This window comes from Lepus europaeus, chromosome 9, assembly GCF_033115175.1.
Source record: "Lepus europaeus isolate LE1 chromosome 9, mLepTim1.pri, whole genome shotgun sequence".
NCBI classification, from domain to species: domain Eukaryota; kingdom Metazoa; phylum Chordata; class Mammalia; order Lagomorpha; family Leporidae; genus Lepus; species Lepus europaeus.
In genome coordinates this window covers 62,256,615-62,277,651 of record NC_084835.1, presented here as the reverse complement: position 1 = coordinate 62,277,651, position 21,037 = coordinate 62,256,615, and the positions used below count along the sequence as shown (strand labels likewise).

Below are 21,037 nucleotides of genomic sequence, written 5' to 3'. Positions count from 1 at the left end.
AATCACTCCTAATTACTACTTCTTGCAGGCTTTTGAGGGAAATGCACAGTACTCTCTCTTAGTCCAGTGCCAGGTTCACTCCCAGACATTCCTACTTGGTCTATACAACTGTATAATCATAACTTGGGTTTCATGTCACAGTGCAAAGGAGAAGTGTAGGTACCAGTGTAGGAAGAAGAAAGCTCACGGTTGATTCAGGCCTGACATGGACAGTAAAGCGAGGGGCAAGGTAGGACCTGGCGGGAAATTACTCTCAACTTAAACCACCCTGATCCACAGGAGCCTCTCCAACATTCTGTGATTATCTGGATATGAGGGACACACAGGCAGGAAGGAGACACAAACTGGACTCCTCACACTCAGTGTTTTTTGTTTCCATTCAGGGCTCTCCTCTGTTCTCCCTCTGCAGAAGATAATATGCTCTTCCTCACTCCCTTGGCCTTCTATCCGATCTCTTTCTTCCTCAGCATTCAGTTCTTTTTTAAAGATTTGTTTTATTTATTTGAAAGACAGAGTTACAGAGAGAGGTAGAGACAGAGAGGTCTTCCATCTGCTGGTTCACTCTCCAGATGGCTGCAATGGCTGGAGCTGCACTGATCCGAAGCCAGGAGCCAGGAGCTTCTTTTGGGTCTCCCACGTGGGTGCAGGGGCCCAAGGACTTGGGCCATCTTCTACTATACCAGGCCATAATAGAGAACTGGATCAGAAGAGGAGCAGCCAAGACTAGAACCAACACCCATATGGGATGCCGGTGCATCAGGCTAGGGCTTTAACCTGCTGCACCACAGGGCAAGCCCCAGCATTCAGTTCTAAAGTCAATGTGTGGGGCAGAGCAAGGTAAGACAGAGTGATGAAGTCAGGCAGAGCAACTCTTGTCCAGAGCTGACTGGCCTAACTCCAGGAGGTAAGGAGGGCATCTGCTCAACATGAGAAATGCAAACACGTGGGCGAGTCCAGCACAGGAAGACAACCTTACCGAGGAAGGAAGGCTCACCATGGAGAGGCAGATTGGTATGGGTTGGAGACAAGGATGAATCCTAAACAAAGCATTGAGAGAGTATCTACCTGGAGGGTAACCAGAGTCAGGAATCAAAGCTCAAACACAGTGAGCAGAATGACTCCTGTAGGGCAGGCTGGTGTGCAGCCTCAAGTCCAGCTGGAGTTCATAAGGCATGTTCAAGGGTGGCATGATACATCAGAGCAAACCAGTTACAGGGTAGGGCGCAGGGCGAGGCAATCTGGACTGGTGGCACCTAGGTCCAATGAGCTGGCCATGAATGCCAGGCAGGGATGTGGACAGCTCTAAAGAGGTTGACATAGATTACTCAACAAATAAACAGAAGTAGTAGGAATGATGGGAGCCATGTGTCTTACTGACAAAAACTAGAGGGAAAACCAGAATGAATCCTGTGTGATGTTACTGAAAGTGGAGACAACACTTTGAAGTCATGGATATCCATAGAGAGACACAGATGTAAAAACAGTGATATAAGGTTGTGTGCATGTAAATTCCTAAGGACGTACATGTGCTTATAAACCCATGGGAACTCTCTAGCTCTGCTCACTGAAAGGGCTGAGAGCAATGACACCTTAACAGCAAAGAATACACTTAGCTCCAGTCATATTAAAGAATCAGAGTTTGGTGGAGAAATAACTGAGTTAGGATCTAGGACAAGGAGAGTAAACAATGAGTCCAAAACATCTTGTGCCAGAAAACATGGAAGTGCTCAGAGATGGACACACACATGAAAGGACAACGAAACCAGCATAAAGAGGGCCCTAACGCCAAATTGGACAACCTGGGCATCAGAACAAGACAGAAATGGGTTAAAATCGCTGAGTAAAATAAAGAGCCATAGATCCACAAGGAAATAAATAAAATAAACAGAAAGTTGGGTAAAAAATGGGGTATTTTCAATTCAATTACCTCTCTACAAGACATTTAATTCTCGAAGAAAACTAGTAACTTTACAATGTAAAAACACAGAGGACAACACCTTAATCAAGAGATCGGAGTTAACACCAAGAATGATACGTATCATATGGACACCAGTTCGAGTTCTGGCTGCTCCACTTCTGACCCAGCTCCCTGCTAATATGCCTGAGAAAGCAGCAAAAATGCCCCACTTCCTTGGACCCCTGCATCCACTAAGGAGATCCAGAAGAAGCTCCTGGCTCCTGGCTTCAGATTGGCATAGCTCCGACAGCCATCTGGAGAGTGAACCAGCAGATGAAAAGACCTCTCTCTCTCTCTCTCTCTCTGCCTCTGCTCTCTGTAACTCTGCCTTTCAAATAAATAAATAAATCTTTTTTTAAAAATGAAAAAAAAGAATGTGACATATCAAAATCTTGAGCCATCTGATATGATTCAAGGAGGGAGAAAAAGGCATTACTCTGATACGTCCGCAAAGATACGTAACTTAGGTCTCATTATGAGGAAGCTCAGACAATTCCAAAATTTTATATTTTATAAAGCAACTGGTATGAGATCATCAGAACTGCCATGGTCATGGAAGTTCCTAAAAGGCTGAGGAAGCATCTCAGACTGAAGAGACCAGTACAACACAACACCACCACGAAACGTATGACTGAAACAGCTGTGTCCATAAAGCACATTGTGGGGATAACTGGATAACTGAGATTTGAAGCTTGGAAGGGAGCAGCACAACCATGTTGCATTGGAATTGGCTGTATTTCAGGACAGACCATGTTCTTCTTGTTTATCGAAAGCAGGTAATAGAGTATAGAGGAGGTATATCCATTTGGCAACTTACTGTCTAATAAAGGAAAAAAAAAACCTTTCTTACTTGTACTTTACTTGCAGCTTTTTTAAAAAAGTGTGATAGAGTTCCATTTAAAAAAAAAAAAGACTTTTCACTCTTCAGCATTGAGAAAGAGAGCACAGAGAAATGAAGCAGTCATTTAAGATAGGCATGTCAGCAATTTGCTATGAATGGTATTTGACTGCCTGTATGATGAGGCCTGTATGACAAGGAGGTGCTATCTGAGAATGCCTTCTACAAATAGGAGAGCAGCACAGACCCTGCCCAGCAGAACAGGAAGGGTGTGGCCCTGTAATGCATTACTGCATTCTTTGCATGGCTGTGGGAAGCAGCAAATAAGCCATGATCCAAATATTTCCTGTGAAAAAGTTTAGGTCTGTATGAATATTAAAAGACCCTCCCTCCAAGGAGCAGCTTTAATATCAGTAGCAAAATATGTTTTAAAAGAATAGAAAAAGCATATTGGTAGAAAGAGGCCTTCGGTTCAACTCCTCAAATGAAGCAGAAGCCCAGCTTCAGGAAAAAAAAAATATGAGCAAGGCTCACAGGAGGGAGGATGATACTGACACCAGTGAAATAGGGGCTGGCTACCACGTGGCCACCTGTGTGCAAGGCACTGCCCACACAATTTGAAGGCTTCACAGATGTCTCCACTGGAACAAAGGATGCACTGTGACATTTTCTTCTGCTGGATCCATCTAAACATCAAAGTACACTGTCTGCTTTCCAGTGTTCAACACTTTCATTATCCACCAGGAACATCCAAGCACAGAAATAAGAGACAGCACTGGCGTTAGAGGAGGTTCCTGTGTAGTGTGGCTTGAGGACATGAATAGGAAGCCTTCACATGAAGCTCTTCAAGGAGGGCAAATTTTGATTATGGTGTTTACACTCTCAGGAATTCTACACAGGGGAGTAGGCATTTAACCTAGCAGTTAAGACAACCACATCCCACATTAGAGTACTTGAGTTCAGCTCCTGGCTCCAGCTCATGATTCCAGCTCCCTGCTAATGTAGATCCTCAGAGCCAGCAGTGAGTGATCAAGTCATAGGGTTCCTGCCACCCTTGTGAGACCCAGATAGTTTCCAGTTCCCAGCTTCAATCATTGACCTGCTTTGCCCAGGCTGTGGGCATTTGAGGAATAAACCAGCAGACAAGATATTCTCTCTCTCTCTCTTTCTCTCTCTCCTCTCCCTCCCTCCATCCTTCCTCCCCCTCCCTCATATAAATAAATAAAAAGAATTATACATGGCCCATAAAGACCATCTCCATAAAACAGTTTTCATGAACAGAAGTCTTTGCCCCATTGTGGTGCTTTACACAGTTTCATTCATTGATCTCATCTCCTGAATACCTCCAGGCATAAAACAAATGTGCTCCTTTCCTTTGTAAGCACCTACATTCACAGCAGGACTACTTTACCCCGAAGCAACAGAATGCCATAGGGAAGGTTTGGCAACTCAATCAGTAAAGATCAAAGAATAGCTCATCTATAAACCAGCATCAAGAGCAAACCAATGATTTGAAAATACATACTGAAAACAACTTGTTTCAGAGTTGTGCATGCAGATGCTGTAACATGCTGTGCATGCAGTGCCCCCCGAGAAAACCCATTCCTTAGTTATTCATCCTCCAATGAGTGGCATGGTTCAATGAAAACAAAATCCTTTAGCTTTAAAGTAGCCAGATGCCTAAATAATTAAATGTCCATTTAATGACAGTAAATGCCATCTATATTAATAAGATTCAAATAAAGTAAAGGCAATTTGGCTTTCCCCACTGCGATACTGATACGCACTCCTGGGTAAGGAATTACCTCCACAGAAATGAATGGATCTCTCATCAAGTTTAGAAAATACAGGCATTAGTTCCACTGACATGTTATTCTTTTGCAAGAACATCTTTATGTCATTACACCTAGAAGTAAACTAGCCACTCCAACAAAGACTCCTGGATAATACACCAGGGGTCACCTCAAAAGCCTTCAGAATCACGTAATGAGCCTGTCCTTCAGCATCAAAACCACTCCTTGAAAGCAAGTTAAGCGCTTTTTGAAGCTGTGTTAATTCTTCTTCAGGACATTTAACTAATTAATACTTTGGAGTGTAGGTAAATTATTACTGCAGTACACCAAACTACAGCTTATATACCTGATCAGATCTGATAATATACATTTATAAAGATGCTAACTTACCACATAGTAGGCTGTAAAGTAAATCTCATCAAATTCAAAAGAATCAAAATCATACCATGCATCATCTAGGAACATAATACAATGAAGCTGGAAATCAGCAACTCAGGAATCTAGAGAGCATATGCAAACACATAGAGACTGGACAGCATACTCCTGAATGAACAGTGGGTCATAGAAGAAATAAAAAGAGAATAAAAAAATTTCTTTAAACAAATGAGATGACAACACAACATATCAAAACTTATGGAATATAGCAAAAGCAGTGTTAAGAGGAAAGTTTATAGCAAGAGGTGCCTACATCAAGAAATTGGAAAGACACCAAGTAAATGAGCTATCAATGCATCTCGAGGATCTACAAAAACAACAAACCAAACCCAAAACTAGGAGGAGAAAAGAAATAATTAAAATTAAAGGAATAAAAAGTGGAATCAAAAAATACAAAAGATCAGCAAAACAAAAGCTCTGTTTCTTTAAAAAAAATAAACAAAACGGATAAACCATTGGCCCAATTAACCAAAAAACAGGAGAGAGAAGACACAAATCAATAAAATCAGACATGAAAAAGGAAATGCAACAAAAAACACCACAGAAATAAGAAGACTCATCAGAAATTACTAAAAGACCTGTATGCCAGTAAACAGGGAAATCTAGCAGAAATAGATAGATTTCTGGACACATACAACCTACCTAAATTGAATCATGAAGACACAGAAAACGTAAACAGACCCATAACCAAGACAGAAATTGAATCACTGATAAAGGCCCTCCCAACAAAGAAAAGCCCAGGACCAGATGGATTCACTGCTGAATTCTACCACACATTTAAAGAAGAACTAACTCCAATTCTTCTCAAGCTATCCAAAAGAATTGAAAGAGAGGGAATCAACCAAAATTCTTTGTATGAAGCCAGCATCACCTTAATCCCTAAACCTGAAAAAGATACAACAGAGAAAGAGAATTACAGACCAATTTCCCTGATGAACATAGATGCAAAAATCCTCAACAAAATTCTAGCCAATAGAATACAAAGCACATTAGAAAAAGCATTCACCCAGACTAAGTGGCATTTATCCTTGGTATGCCAGGATGGTCTGACATTTGCAAATCAATCAGTATGATACACCACATTAACAAACTGCCAAACAAAAACCATATGGGTATCTCAATAGATGCAGAGGAAACATTTGATAAAATACAACATCCTTTCATGATGAAAACTACAAGCATATTGGGTATAAATGGAACATTCCTCAACACTATCAAAGCAAAATATGACAAACCTACGGTCAATATCATATTGAATGGGGAAAAGTTAGAAGCATTCCCACTGAGATCTGGTAGCAAACACAAATGACTACTCTAACCACTGCTATTCAATATAGTCTTGAAATTTTAGCCACAGTCATTAGGCAAGAAAAAGAAATCAAAGGGAAACAAATTGGGAAGCAAGAAGTCAAACCCCTATTTGCTGATGATGCAATTCTTTTTTAGGGGATCCAAAGAACTCCACTAAGAGACTATTGGAACTCATAGAAGAGTTTGGCCAAAATGGAGGAATCTGGAAAACATCATGCTGAGTGAAATAAGCCAGTCCCAATTGGATAAATATCATATGTTCTCCCTGATTGGTGACAACTAACTGAGCACCTAAAAGGAAACCTGTAGAAGTGAAACTTATACTATGAGAAGCAATGACTTGATCAGCCCTTGTCCTGACTGTCAAGGAACAACTTACTATTTTATTCCTTTTAGTATTTTTTGTTCTACTTAATACCATTGGTTGAAATCTTTAATTAACAAACAATTATTCTTAAGCGTTTAAATTTAACTGAAAAGTGATCCCTGTTAAATATAAGAGTGGGAACGAGAGAGGGAGGAGATGTAAGTTCGGCAGATACTCACTTGGACTTACCCCTAATGATAGAGTTAGAAAAGTGCCAGGGGATTCCAATTCAATCCCATCAAGGTGGCATGTACCAATGCCATCTCACTAGTCAAAGTGAACAGTTTCAGTTCATAATTGATCATAATGATAGGATTAAGTGTCAAGGGATCACATAAACAAGACTAGTGTCTGCTAATACTAACTGTTAGAATTAAAAGGAGAGAATGATCCAACATGGGAAACGGGATACACAGCAGACTCATAGAATAGCAGTTGTCCTAAACAGCACTCCAGCCTCAGAATCAGCCCTTAAGGCATTCGGATCTGGCTAAAAAGCCCACAAGAATATGTCAGGCATGGAAAGCCAAGACACTGTGGGGAAAAAAAAAAATGACCTAAATGAAAAGTCTCTGTGAGTGAGATCCCAGCGGAAAGAACGGGCCATCAGAGAAGGAGGTACCTTTCTCTGAAGGGAGGAGAGAACTTCCACTTTGACTATGACCTTGTCTAAATAAGATCAGACTTGGCGAACTCAAGAGGCTTCCCTAGCCTTGGTATCTCATGACAAGAGCCTCGGGTGATTACTGACGTTATAAATAAGGGTGTCAGTTGTTAAATCAACAACAGGAGTCACTGTGCACTTACTCCCCATGTCGGATCTCTGTCCTTAATGTGTCGTACTATGTGAATTAACGGTATAACTAGTACTCAAACAGTACTTTATACTTTGTGTTTCTGTGTGGGTGCAGTCTGTTTAAATCTTTATTTAGTATATACTAAGTCGATCTTCTGTATATAAAGATCATTGAAAATGAATCTTGATGAAGAATCAGATGGAATAGAGAGTGGGAGATGGGATGGTTGTGGCTGGAAGGGAAGTTATGGGGGGAAAAAGCTGCCATAATCCAAAAGTTGTACTTTGGAAAATTTTGTTTATTAATTAAAAGTTAAAAAAGAAGAGTTTGGCAAAGTAGCAGGATATAAAATCAACACACAATAATCAACAACCTTTGTATACTCAGACAATGCCATGACTGGGAAAGAACTTATAAGATCAATACCAATCACAATAGCCACAAAAACATTCAAATACCTTGGAATAAATTTAACCAAGGATGTCAAAAATCTCTAAAATGAGAATTACAAAAATTTAAAGGAAGAAACAGAAGATACCAAAAAATGGAAAAATCTTCCATGTTCATGGATTAGAAGAATCAATATCATCAAAATGTCCATTCTCCCGAAAGCAATTTACAGATTCAATGCAATACCAATCAAAATACCAAAGACATTCTTCTCAGATCTGGAAAAAATCATGCTGAAATTCATATGGAGGCACAGGAGACCTCGAATAGCTAAAGCAATCTTGTACAACAAAAACAAAGATGGAGGAATCACAATATCAGATTTCAGGAGATACTATAGGGCAAGTATAATCAAAACAGAATGGTACTGGTACAAAAACAGATGGAGAGACCCATGGAACAGAACAGAAACACCATAAATTCATCCAAAGATCTACAACCAACTTTTATTTGATCAAGGATCTAAAACCAATTCCTGGAGTAAGGACAGTCTATTCAACAAAATGTGCTGGGAAAAGTGGACTTCCACATGCAGAAGTATGAAGCAAGACCCCTACCTTTCACCTTACACAAAAATCCACTAAACATGGATTAAAGACCTAAATCTACAACCCGACACCATCAAATTATTAGAGAACATTGGAGAAACCCTGCAAGATATAGGCACAGGCAAAGACTTCTTGGAAAAGTCCCTAGATGCACAGGCAGCCAAAGCCAAAATTAACAACTGGGATGACAACAAATTGAGAAGTTTCTGTACTGCAAAAGAAACAGTCAGGAAAGTGAAGAGGCAACTGACTGGAGAAATTATTTGCAAATTATGCAACTGATGAAGGATTAATAACAATAATCTACAAAAAGATAAAGAAACTCCATAACAACGAAACAAACAACCCACTCAAGAAATGGGCCAAGGACTTACACATGAAAAAATATTCAGGAACATTAGTGGGGGTGGGGGATGCAAATCAAAACCACAATGAAGTTTCACCTTACTCCCATTAGAATGGCTTTCATACAGAAATCAACAAACAACAAATGCTGGCAAAGACTGTGGGGAAAAAGGCACACTAATCCACTGTTGGTGGGAATGCAAACTGGTAAAACCACTATGGAAGACAGTTTGGAGATACCTCAGAGATCTAAATATAGCCCTACCATATCACCCATCCCACTCCTCAGAATGTACCCAAGGGAATTTAAATTGGCAAATAAAAGAGCTATCTGCACCTCAGATAGCTCACCTCAGTTTTTATTGCAGCTCAATTCACAATAGGTAAGACATAGAATCAACCTAAATACCCATCAACGGAAGACTGGATAAAGAAAGTATGGGATATGTACTCTAAAGAATACTACATAGTAGTAAAAAAAAAAAAAAATGAAATCCAGCCATTTGCAACAAATTGAGGAATTTGGAAAACATCATGCTGAGTGAAATAAGTCAGTCTCAAGGGAAAAAATATCATATGTTTTCCTTGATTTGTGACAACTAATTGAACACCAAAAAGGAAACCTGTAGAAGTGAAACTTATACTATGAGAAGCAATGACTTGATTAGCCCTTGTCCCGACTGTCTAGGAAGAACTTACTATTTGATTCTTTTTAGTATTTTCTTGTACTACTTAATATCTTTAGTTGAATATTTACTTGACACAGAACTATTCTTAGGTCTTTAAATCCAATTGAAAAATTGATCCCTGTTAAAAAATAATAGTGGGAACAAGAGAGGGAGGAGATGTACAGTTCGGCATATGTTCCGAGGCAAAGGGAACTAAGGGTAAAGCTAAAAACTTGCCATGGGACTCCAAAATCACATTAAGTTGGCAGCTACCAATGTTATCTTACTAGTTAAAGTGATCAGTTTAAGTTCATAACTTAAGTTCATATTGATAGGATGAAGTGTCAAAGGGATCACATAAATAAAACAAAGCGTCTGCTAATAATAAAACAGAATTAAAAAGGAGAGAATGATCCAACATGGGAAGCAGGCCACACAGCAGACTCATAGAATGACAAATGCCCTAAACAGCACTCTGGCCTCAGAATCAGCCTATAATTTACTCGGATCTGGCTAAAAAGCCCATGAGAGCATTTCTGGTATGGAAAGCCAAGACATTGTGGCAAAAAAAAAAAAAAAATGACCTAAATGAAAGATATCTGTGAGTGGGACCCTGGTGGAAAGAAGGGGACATCAAAGAAGGAGGTACCTTTCCCTGAAGGGAGGAAAGAGCTTCCACTTTTATTATGGTCCTGTCTAAATAATGTCAGAGTTTGTGGACTCAAGAGGCTTCCATAGCCTTGCCAGCTCATGACAAGCGCCTTGGGTGATCACTGACATCATAAATAACAGTGTCAATTGTTAAATAAACAACAGGAATAACTGTGAACTTGCTCCCCATGTAGGACCTCTGTCCTTAATGAGTTGTACTATGAGAATTAACGGCAAAACTAGTCTTCAAACAGTACTGTATACTTTGTGTGTGGGTTCAAACTGTTGAAATCTTTACTTATCATAGAGTTGATCTTCTGTATATAATTAAAAATTAATCTTAATGAAGAATGTGATGGGAGAGGGAGTAGGAGGTGGGATGGTTTGTGGGTGGAGGGTGGTTATAGGGGGAAAAACCACTATGCACTAAAAGTTGTACCTATGAAATTTATATTTATTAAATAAAAGCTTTATATAAAAAAGATGCTAGCTTAAGCAAGAGATAAGGCATATGATATAACTGAATATTTTTTAAAACCAGATGCCCTTGAATGTGATGAGAAATAAACAAAATTGGGAGAAAAAAATAAAATAAGAAAAAAAAAAGAGAAGACACTGAGATTTTTGAAGGAGTCAGCCAGAATAAAGAATGTCCAGGCAGAGAAAATGATTATTCAGACCACACATTCTAAACTGAGTGCTCTGGATAACTGTAAGGCAAGTTAGGGATGTGAGGCGAGGCTTGGTAGCAGGATCCAGGCAAATGCCAGATATGAGGAAGGACATGATACACTCTACTAATAGAATTTCATATCCATTCCAGTTGAGAAAGAGAGGGTATGGCAAGACTGAAGATAAGTGAAAAGTGACAAAGAACTCTCTCATCTGGGGAGACATTATCTGAGATATATCATAAAGGACAGGCTGAGAAAAGCTGATCCCTGTGCTGCTGGAGTTGGGCAGATGAGAGAGGGATGCCATTTGTGGGATTCCAGTTTGCCTACGGGTTCAGAACAGCACTTCAAGCGAGGCACTATGGGCAAGGCAGACAATACAGTGCAGAACAAAGATGAGTTCAGTTTTAATGTCTGAGAGAAATTTCAAAAGGAAGAAAAACATGAGCATGAAGATGGCATTGAGTTAGGAGGTCCCTGTTTCCATTCAATCAAACCTATTTTAATGACTATGGTGAGGGATTAAGAGCTAAGCAAGAACAGCTTCAGTGGGTAGATGAGTTAGATGCCAGTTGGTACCAACATGATGAGTTGATGGCAGGTGAGGAAATATTGCAGCTTTCCAGAAACTTGGATGCTACTGAAGACTTCTGGCTATGAAAGAACAAGATAAGAATGTGCAGTAAAAGTAATCTATACACCATTCTAAATGTATAGTGATATTCTGAATTGAATCTTAGAAAACAAAATGGATATTATTGCAAAAACTGGTGAATAAAGTCCATAGTTTAGTGAATAGTAATGCACCAATATTAATTTCATAGTTCTGACAAACTTTCCATGGTCTTAGAAGATGCAAACGTCAGGAGGAACTAGGGGAGAGGTATATAGGACTATCTCTGCATAATCTTAGTAGCTTTTCTGCAAATCTGAAAAGATTTCAAATAAAAACTTAATTACCCCCCAAAAAAGTAAAATCTAAGAATAGATTTCCCTACAACACCCTCTACTCCACAAATCAAGTGATCAGGAGTTAATGACTTTACTTTTACTAATATTTGTCTGATTATAAAGTTATTATGTTATCATTACAAAACAAACTTGGAAAATACAGAGATATATTTTCATCTTATGACTTAGAGATAATGTTAACATGTTTTTCTTTTACTCTTTAAATTTGTGATTTTTTGAGACACCATTTATACTAATTTTCCAGAGATTTTCTTCCTTAATATCTTAAAATAAGCTTTTCATCTCATGAAATTCAAACATCTTCCTTTGAAAGAATTTGACTATATAATTGTCTATACACAATTGCACACATTAATTTGTTTCATTTCTTAATTTTTTACTAATATAAAAAGAACAGATTTTATGCATTCCATAGGTAGAGTTCCAAGCAGACAACCACACTTCCCTCACTTGCCGAACACATTATTTTATTTATTCCCAATCAGCTGGACATCTAGATTATTTATGATTTAGCAACCACTTACAAATGATGCCATGATGACCACTGTACATAGATCAAATGTATATGCTCATTTCATCAGGAGAAATTTCAAAAAGTGGGGTTCCTGAATTGAAGGAAATATTTATCTAACACTTTCGATAAATACTATCAATATGCCCTCCTAAAAGAGAGAAACAAATACTGCAAATGTATACCAAACCAGGCTTCCCACCCTATAGCAAGAGGTAGGTACACTTTTATTAATTGTTAATTTGGTAGACAAAGACACATGATCACTACTTTTAAATTTGTATTTCTTTTCCTTCTGTTCTGCTAATATTTTAAATATATTTATTTTAGCTATTTTATTTTTTCTTCTATGAATCAATGTTATGCCTTCTGTTTTTGAACTGAAATCTTAATCTTATTTTTCTAGTTGTTCTATCTATTATGGACCTTTTGTCAGTGAAAATTGTGAAGAATACTTTCTAATTTTCTATTTCCCTTTTAATTTTGTTTATTATGATTTTCTTTGACATACAGAGTTTAATTTCAACATAGATACATCTCATTTTCCTTTACAATTTCCTAAACTACTTTTATGTTTCTAAAATCCTCACTGCTGCAACACTAAAACTACAAAATATGAGTGTTATTTTAAAAAGGGCACTTACAAATTTAAAAAGGGAGAAAGAAAGATCACTTGGCCAAACAAAGAAATCAAGTGTTTTTATTTTAAAGTCTTCAAATGTAAAGGCATATGGCCTGAAATTACATAATGATCGGCAATATTATCTCTATAACTTTATTTTTTAAATTTTACTTAAGTTATGTAAGTATCATGTATTTTATATATACAGATTTAGGAACATAGTGAGACTTCCCACCCACCTTCCAAACCGTCTTCCTCCTATCTCTGTAACTTTAATCACAGACAGTTATTGACAAGTAATACTTGCTGAGACCAGTGCAGTCTTAGAGGTTATCTAAGATAGCTGTTAAATTTTGGGAATTACTAGGAATAATTTGGCTCACAGAGTTTCCCAAAGAGCCCAAAAATTAATCTTAGGGCATGACTATGTCAGGGGAAATCTAGCTCAGCCAGACCTCAGAGACACAGAGAGCTGGATGCACTACACACCATTAACACTGTAATTAACAGCAATTACTTTTCCCATCCCATTTCCAAGGAAGATTCCAGTTTTCTCTACCTCTGCCTCAACAGCTACAAAGAAAAAAAGACCATGAATGTAAAAATCCCAAAAGCTTTAGAACTTGCTGGTTATGGGTTAAAACCCTGGCTCCACCAGTAACTAGTTGAGTTTACTCTAAACAATTCAAATGGCCTCTCAAAGCTTCATTATCTGTAAGAAAGGCCTCAGGGTTAGTGACACAGATTGAGCATTCAGTAAATTATTTTTTGATGGTGTTCAATGCTTGTTATAAAATTACCACTAATGGTTGTTTCTCAATATAATTTTCTGTTCACATATAAGTATACTTGTGAACACACACAGTTTTCATTTTTCTTTTTTTATTACTTGTGAGGCATATGGTAGGTAAGGTAAGTGACTACATCTCTTCTATTTCGTAAGCAATCCAACGGAATAATTAAACTATTTCCACAAACTATAGGAATGATTCAACAGGCAACTTGGAGAATTATGGTAAACATGTAAATTATCTCATAATTCCCTCAAATATCTTCACTACAACTAGACATTGGTAGTATCTATATATACAAACCACATTATTTCATCCTTTTTCTAAACCTTTAGTTATGTTCTATATCTGGTAAAATCAGAAACAGTAACATCCTCAAATCTGCAGCAGAATAAACCTGTGTGATACCTTTGAGAATATTCCATTCCCTATAAAAAAACAAACTCCAGCAATCAAAGAACAACAACAGCAAAGATTACTGTCTATTAAAAAGAGATAAACATACACCTGGTTATTACAAAGCCGTAAATACTAAATTAGCAAGGAATCTTTCTTTGGATGATGAACAATTTTAAATTGCTGATCTAAGTCTGTTTTTCTTTTTTTCCTAGAGTCAATGCTTCAAGCACAGAATAAAAGAACCTAAAACAATTTGTATTAGTGTACAAATACAGCTGCGGGGGGGGGGGAAATAGCATCATAAATCACAACCTCTCTCTGAGAAGAAAAAAATCATTTAAAAAACCCCTGCTGTTCAGGCCAGGTACGGTCCAAATTTATGTCTAAAATCTCAGGGTTGCATAACTGAAGTATCTTTCAATGGAGCTGAACATCAGGTTATGCAATTATCAAAGTGCAGCATTAGATTTTGCTTTTTCAGCAAGAACATGACAGGTTTGGGATGGCAGCAAAGGAAGACTAGCAGTTTAAAGCAGAATATAGTATGTTCCTTATAAAAAAAAGAACTTTCATTTTTTAAATCATTCAGACAAAGGATCACAAATTTTTATGATTGTCCCAAAAAGAGGTAATCTAAAATGATCTTTATAATTGAAAATGAATCTTATGAATGGAATGGGAAGTGTTGTTCCACTTTTAAAAGCATAAAAAAGCTTAATAAATAAAGTACTATAAAAGTTTACTAGAGTATTACCAATTTTCATGCTTCCTTGTTAAGAATAGCACATATGTTGGATTTTCAACCACATTTCATGGGATATTAGTAACAGTCATCGGTTTACATAGCAATAATCATACAATATGTGGAAACAACATCTGCATTTCTTGATTTAAAGTTAAGGCATCAGAGAATTAGCTGATTACTAAAAGGCTGATATCTAAAACTTATTGATGTATTGACAGTCATAATGAGGTATATGAATTCTAGAGTAAAAGTATAATCTCTTCTGACAAAGAGCTTTACTCAGAAAGTATGAATACAATCAGATTAAACTAATCTGGGAAAAGCTTAAGCAAAGAATTATAAATGAACTAAATAGCATCTCTTGCTTTCTTGCTTACAGAGAATTTATAAATCAGAAGTTGTTTTCCTGAAAGCTTTTTTTAAAAAAGGAAATAAATGAACTAACAGTGTCATATTTTTTCTTGATATAGACAGGTGGAGACTTAAAAAAGTTAATGAAAATGATATTAAAAGTTTATTTTGGTGCAAAGAAACTTGAAATCCATGCAGTTTTTTTTCATAATACATATTTTCCATTAACTTTTTGAAGATTCCTCATATTTGAAACCCTTATATAATTCTGCTAAGGTCTAGAGAAGAGTACATAAAACACTATGAATTATAGGTAATATTATTATATATTTAAATTAAACCCCAAACAATCAATACAATCTAATAAATCTCTCACTTTAAAGATATTCACTGAGAACTAAAACTAACAGATGGTGATGATTACCATGACTCAAAGAGGGCGCGCCAGCCACGGGCTTCTCTTCTTCAGCTTCCTCCTATAATACAGAAAAAGTAATTTAGGCTATATTTCTGGGTACTTGTTTTAAACACTGAAAATTAATGTTTCTGTTTACAGGAAGAAAAGCCATGACCATCCCTGTACAACACACAGCAGCCAGCACCTTCCAGTGGGTGCCAGAGGGGCTCACCACAATGCATTCAGATGTAGGAGGAATCTTTTATTACCGTCTTAACCATTTGTGGGCTACAGCACAAGACAAAACAAGCTTTAATCACACTTCATTAATATTACAGTGGACACAATACTCTGTCTAACTGGATCTCAAGTCTGACAATCACGTGGGAGCTGGCTGACAAGAAGAGGCTTGCTCCACACCAAAATCAAGATGCTGACCTACTTTTGCTTTTACTACAACCTAAAGTGCTCACTTATAATAGTATTAATTTTACCCAAACTCTTCATCATAGAATGGATAAACCTCTTCAAAAATTCCTGCAAAGAAACCACAGACTGAAAAAAAAAACAGGTACAAGCACAGAAAAGGCAGCAGAACCTCTCTCCACGAAGCAAGAAATTCATCAGGCACACTCAGTGCAAAGCCTGAAGTAAAGCACACATCACCTAACAAAGACTGAGAAAGCAGACATGCAGGTACGTACATCATTTGCAAAATTTCATGGCCACAAATAATGCATGACAACTAATAAAAACTTGTAATTATGTAGTAAAAAATACAAAACTAAATTTCCCAATTTGAAATGTTTCCAAAAGAAGGGTTTCTTTCGACTTTGAACTCATTTTTGAAAACACAAATATGCAACGCTTTGCTTAAAGATTTATTTTTATTGATTTGAAAGAGAGAGAGAGAGAGAGAGAGAGAGAGAGAGAGAATCTTCTATCTGCTGGTTCACTCCCCAAAAGGCTGTAACTGCCAGGGCTAGGCCAGAACAAAGCCAGGAGTCAACAGCTTCTTCCAGGTCTCCCACATGGACACAGAGGCCCAAGCATTTGGCCATCCTCTGCTGCTTTCTCAGACACATCAGCAGGGAGCTGGATCAGAAGTGGAGCAGCTGGAACTTGAACTGGTACCCATATGAGACGCCAGCTCACAGGTAGTGGTTTTACTCATTTGTTCATTTCCAAGAACAACTAATTGTCTTAAGAGAAAATGAAAATTCTACAGCTGAATTGCTAAAACCCTTCCATACTTGATGGTTGATGTTGAAAATTGAGTATCAAGATTTAGCAAGCTCAGTTAACAAACATTTCTTCAATTTATTCCCATGTGAGAAGGATTCAAAATGTACATGAAAAAAATTATGCATGGGCCTCAAAAAATTATGCATGGGCCACAATAAATTCATACCAACTTGTTATAATGTGTCTAACCAGGATCTAATCTGAGGCACGAAAAAGGATAAAATATCACTTTGAAAAAAGCAATGTGAATTCTGCTCAAATGGATGCAAAAGCAATCTTCCAGCTGATAGTGAAACTTGGGTGGAAATCATGGATGCCTAATGAAAATCTAATGGGGAAAATGCCCCCAAAGAAACCAGCAGTTTAGAATGGAGAGCTCATTTTAAAGAAGGGTTGAGATGCTGCTGAAGATAAAACAGCAAACGATCCACAACAAATTGGATGAAATATTAATCCTGTTGTGCCCGCAATGAAGAGGACTCATAGCCAACAGCAGAAAAAATAGCCAACACCAGAGACATCTAAACTGGCTCAGCCTAGAGAATCCTGACTAAAAATTAAATTGGAGCAAGTTTCTTCTTGGTGGGTGCCAAAACTGTTGCACTCAGATCAACTACAGACAGAGCTTCCAATGGAAATTTTAAACAAATGGGTTTAAGATTCCAAAGCATTTTGTGGGAGAACTGAAATGAGAGATGGAACATGGTTTTACCAGTGTGATTCTAAAGGCAAAGCAAAGCCAAAGCATTGGCTACCCAGAGGTGGAAGTGATCCAATCAAAGCCAAAGCAGGGACAAGATTGTGGCACAGTGGGTTAAGCCACACTTGAGATGCTGGCATGCCATATATGAGTACCAGTTCAAGTCCTGGCTACCCTGCTTCTGCTCCAGCTTTCCTGCTAGTATGCCTGGGAAGCTGGCAGAAGAAAATGCAAGTACTTGGGCCCCTGTAACCCATGTGGGATAGCAGGATTGTGTTCCTGGCACCTGTGTTCCTGCCCAGATCGGTCTGCTTCAAGCGTTTCGTGAGTGAATCAGCAGATGGAAGATGTCTTTCTCTCTTTGTGTATATGGGTGCGTGTTTGTGTGTGTGTGTATGTGTATGTGTATCTCCTCTGTGTGTTGCTGTGCCTTTCAAAAAAACATTAAAAATAAAGCAAAAGTGTACTGAACAAGAACAAAGGTCTTGGCATAAGGTTTTTTTTTTTTTTTTTTTTTTTTTTTTTTGAATGCTCGAGGTATTTTGCTTGTTGACTTTCTGGAAGGCCAAAGAACGGTAACATCTGCTTATTAGAAGAGTGTTTCAAAAAAGTTACCCAAAACTTTAGCAGAAAAACACCTAAGAAATCTTCACTAGGGTCCTTCTCTACTACAGCAATGCCACTATTCAAATGAGGGCAATTTTGTGAGTACTCCTTGGGGAATATTTAGGCATCCACCTTACAGTCCTGATTTGATTCCTTCTGATTCAATTCTGTTTCCTAGTTTAAAAAAATCTCTCAGGGCATCCATTTTTCACCAGGTAACAATCTAATTAAGGCTTCATTGACATGGTTAGATTCCCAGGACCCTTAGTTCTTTAGGATTGGACAAAGTGGCTTCTATACTTATCAAGTCTTGAACTTGGTAGGATTTAGGTTGAGAAATAATGCTTATATTTTTTACATTTGTCTTTTAATTCCATTTTCCAACTTTATGAAATCCTCCTATATAATTGTGGAATATATGATGAGAGTCCCAATTTTCCCAGGACTGACAACACTAACAAGTTTCTCATGCAGGGAAACCCATCAAGGAGTCCTAGGCAAGCAGGGATGGTGGATCACTCTATCAATGGCAAGTATTAAAACCAAGACAAAAGAGCAGGCTGCAGGTTATGTAACACAAAGCTTTAAATTACTTTCAAAAGAAGAACCATGCATATTAGTTCTTAATTGTTACATACTATTAGTAGTATTAATTACATTTTTATATTGTGTGTTTTTTTTTTATTTGACAGGCAGAGTTAGACAGTGAGAGAGAGACAGAGAGGAAGGTCTTCTTTCTGTTGGTTCACCCCCCAAATGGCCACTGTGGCCGGCGCGCTGCGCCGATCCGAAGCCAGGAGCCAGGTGCTTCCTCCTGGTCTCCCATGGGGGTGCAGGGCCCAAGCACTTGGGCCATCTTCCACTGCCTTCCTGGGCCACAGCAGAGAGCTAGACTGGAAGAGGAGCAACCGGGACTAGAATCCAGTGCCCATATGGAATGCCGGCACTGCAGGCAGAGGATTAACCAAGAGGATTAACCAAGTGCCGGCCCTATATTGTGTTTTTTTAACATATTTTCTGGTCTAAAATAGGTACAAAATACAATTTTCACAGTAGTAAACCATAAATATTTCAAGTAAACAAATAACTCACATATATCCAGATATGTGATTAAAGTTTCTTTATTGATGGGATAGGCAAATGAGTTTGAAGATAATTACATCAAGGTCCAATTAATGTGATGGATTCCCTGACATATTTTAGCTTGATATCTTTCTATGTATATAAGTTATTTTGTTATTTTACTAACTTTTTGAGGTTCTTATGTTTCAAGATATACTCAAATATAACACACACACATAGAGAGGGAAAATACAGTACAGAAGCAGGTGTGGCACAGTGGGTTATGCTGCCAATTGGGAATTCTCACATACTATTATCAGAGTGTTGGCTCACATCCTACCTCCAATTTATTATTTTATAGAAAGTTTTTATTTAATAAATATAAAATTCATATGTATAACTTTGGGATTATAGCAGTTTCTCCCCATACCCGCCCTCCCACTCTCAAACCATCCCAACTCCTCTCTCATCCCATTCTTCACTAAGATTCATTTTTCCATTTTAGATCCAGTTTCCTACTAATGTGCCTGAGAGGCAGCAAGCAGTAGTCCAAGTACTTGGTCACTGCCCACCCATGTGGTTCCTGGCTTTGGCCTGACCCAGTCCCAGCTCTTTGAGGGCATTTGGAGAGTGAATCAGCAGATGAGCAGATGGAAGATCGATCTCTATCTCTCTCCTCCATCCTCTTTCTCTTTCTCTCCCCTCTCTAAGTCACTCTTTCAAATAAATAAAACAAATAAGGGGGAAAAGAAACTACAGTGAAAATTTCCCCCAGATGTCCTCTCCTTTCTGGCTAGTTCATATATTCTCACCTAGCAATTACTGGAATTAGTTTCTAAACATACTTTTAAAGTTTTTGTCATAAAAACAGAAATAAACAAAATACATATTCTAATTTTCTTGTCCTTGCACTCAGAAATACTAATATCATTTTCCATCTCTCATTTTACTTAATAGAATACCTCAGAGATCCTTCTCTATGAGGTTTAGAGTGCATACTACACTGTTCAGCTGCATATCATGCTGATATGTCATGATTTAGTCAGTTCCTTGTGAATGTTTAGGTCATTTCTAATTTTTCATCAGTTGTAGAATGCTGCAATGAAACAATACACACGTACTGTTCTACACATGTGTGTGGGAATCTATAGGATGGCCTCTCAGACTGGGCCCACTGGGGTACTCCCTCTCTCATGAAGTGTCTCTTTATGTCCTTGTGGGGACGATTATCCCTTTTTGACTTGATTAACTAGGAAGATTAATCTTTGTCTACATTATGATAGACAATATTTTCCCAGTCCATCATTTCTCTATTTACTTTGTTTATGATATTTCTAATGCAGAGAATTGTTTATTTCAAGAAATCAAATTATCAACCTTTTCTTCCATGGCTTCTGGATTTGAGTAATGGCTAGAAAAGTCTTTTCCACTGTTCAGATAATGAACACCTTCTCCTTTGTCAGTGACCATTACATGCATCAATCGTTTCTCACATGGAAATTTTTGATGAATCTGGAACATATGTGAGGACATGGCATGAAGCAAAGACACAGCACACTTGCCTGGATGGCTGTCATGTGCCCCAGCACCATCAGTCTAAGACATGTGCAGTATATACTAAACGCTCACATGCAGTTGATCCTTTTTCTGACTCTATTCTCTTTCTCTATGGGTCTATTTATGTGCCAGTACTGCATCATTTTAATTATTACAGCCTTATGCTCTAAAAAGCTTCCTACGCTACACAGTATTTTACCCAGAATAAGTGTTTTGTGTCTGAACAAGTTTTAGAGTCAGACAGA

At 37.9% G+C, this 21,037-nt stretch overlaps 1 protein-coding gene across 1 annotated transcript in view; it reads right to left on the bottom strand.

Moving 5' to 3' along the window:
• Positions 1–20,714, bottom strand: part of L3MBTL4 (L3MBTL histone methyl-lysine binding protein 4) — a 395,862-nt gene extending 375,148 nt beyond the window's left edge. The window contains exons 1-2 of the mRNA XM_062199981.1: positions 20,613–20,714; positions 15,650–15,701 (exon numbers count right to left, since the gene is read on the bottom strand). Of these exons, the coding sequence (XP_062055965.1) occupies positions 15,650–15,701; positions 20,613–20,714 (154 nt within the window). The remainder of the gene's footprint in view (positions 1–15,649; positions 15,702–20,612) is intronic.
• Positions 20,715–21,037: the final 323 nt, after the last annotated feature.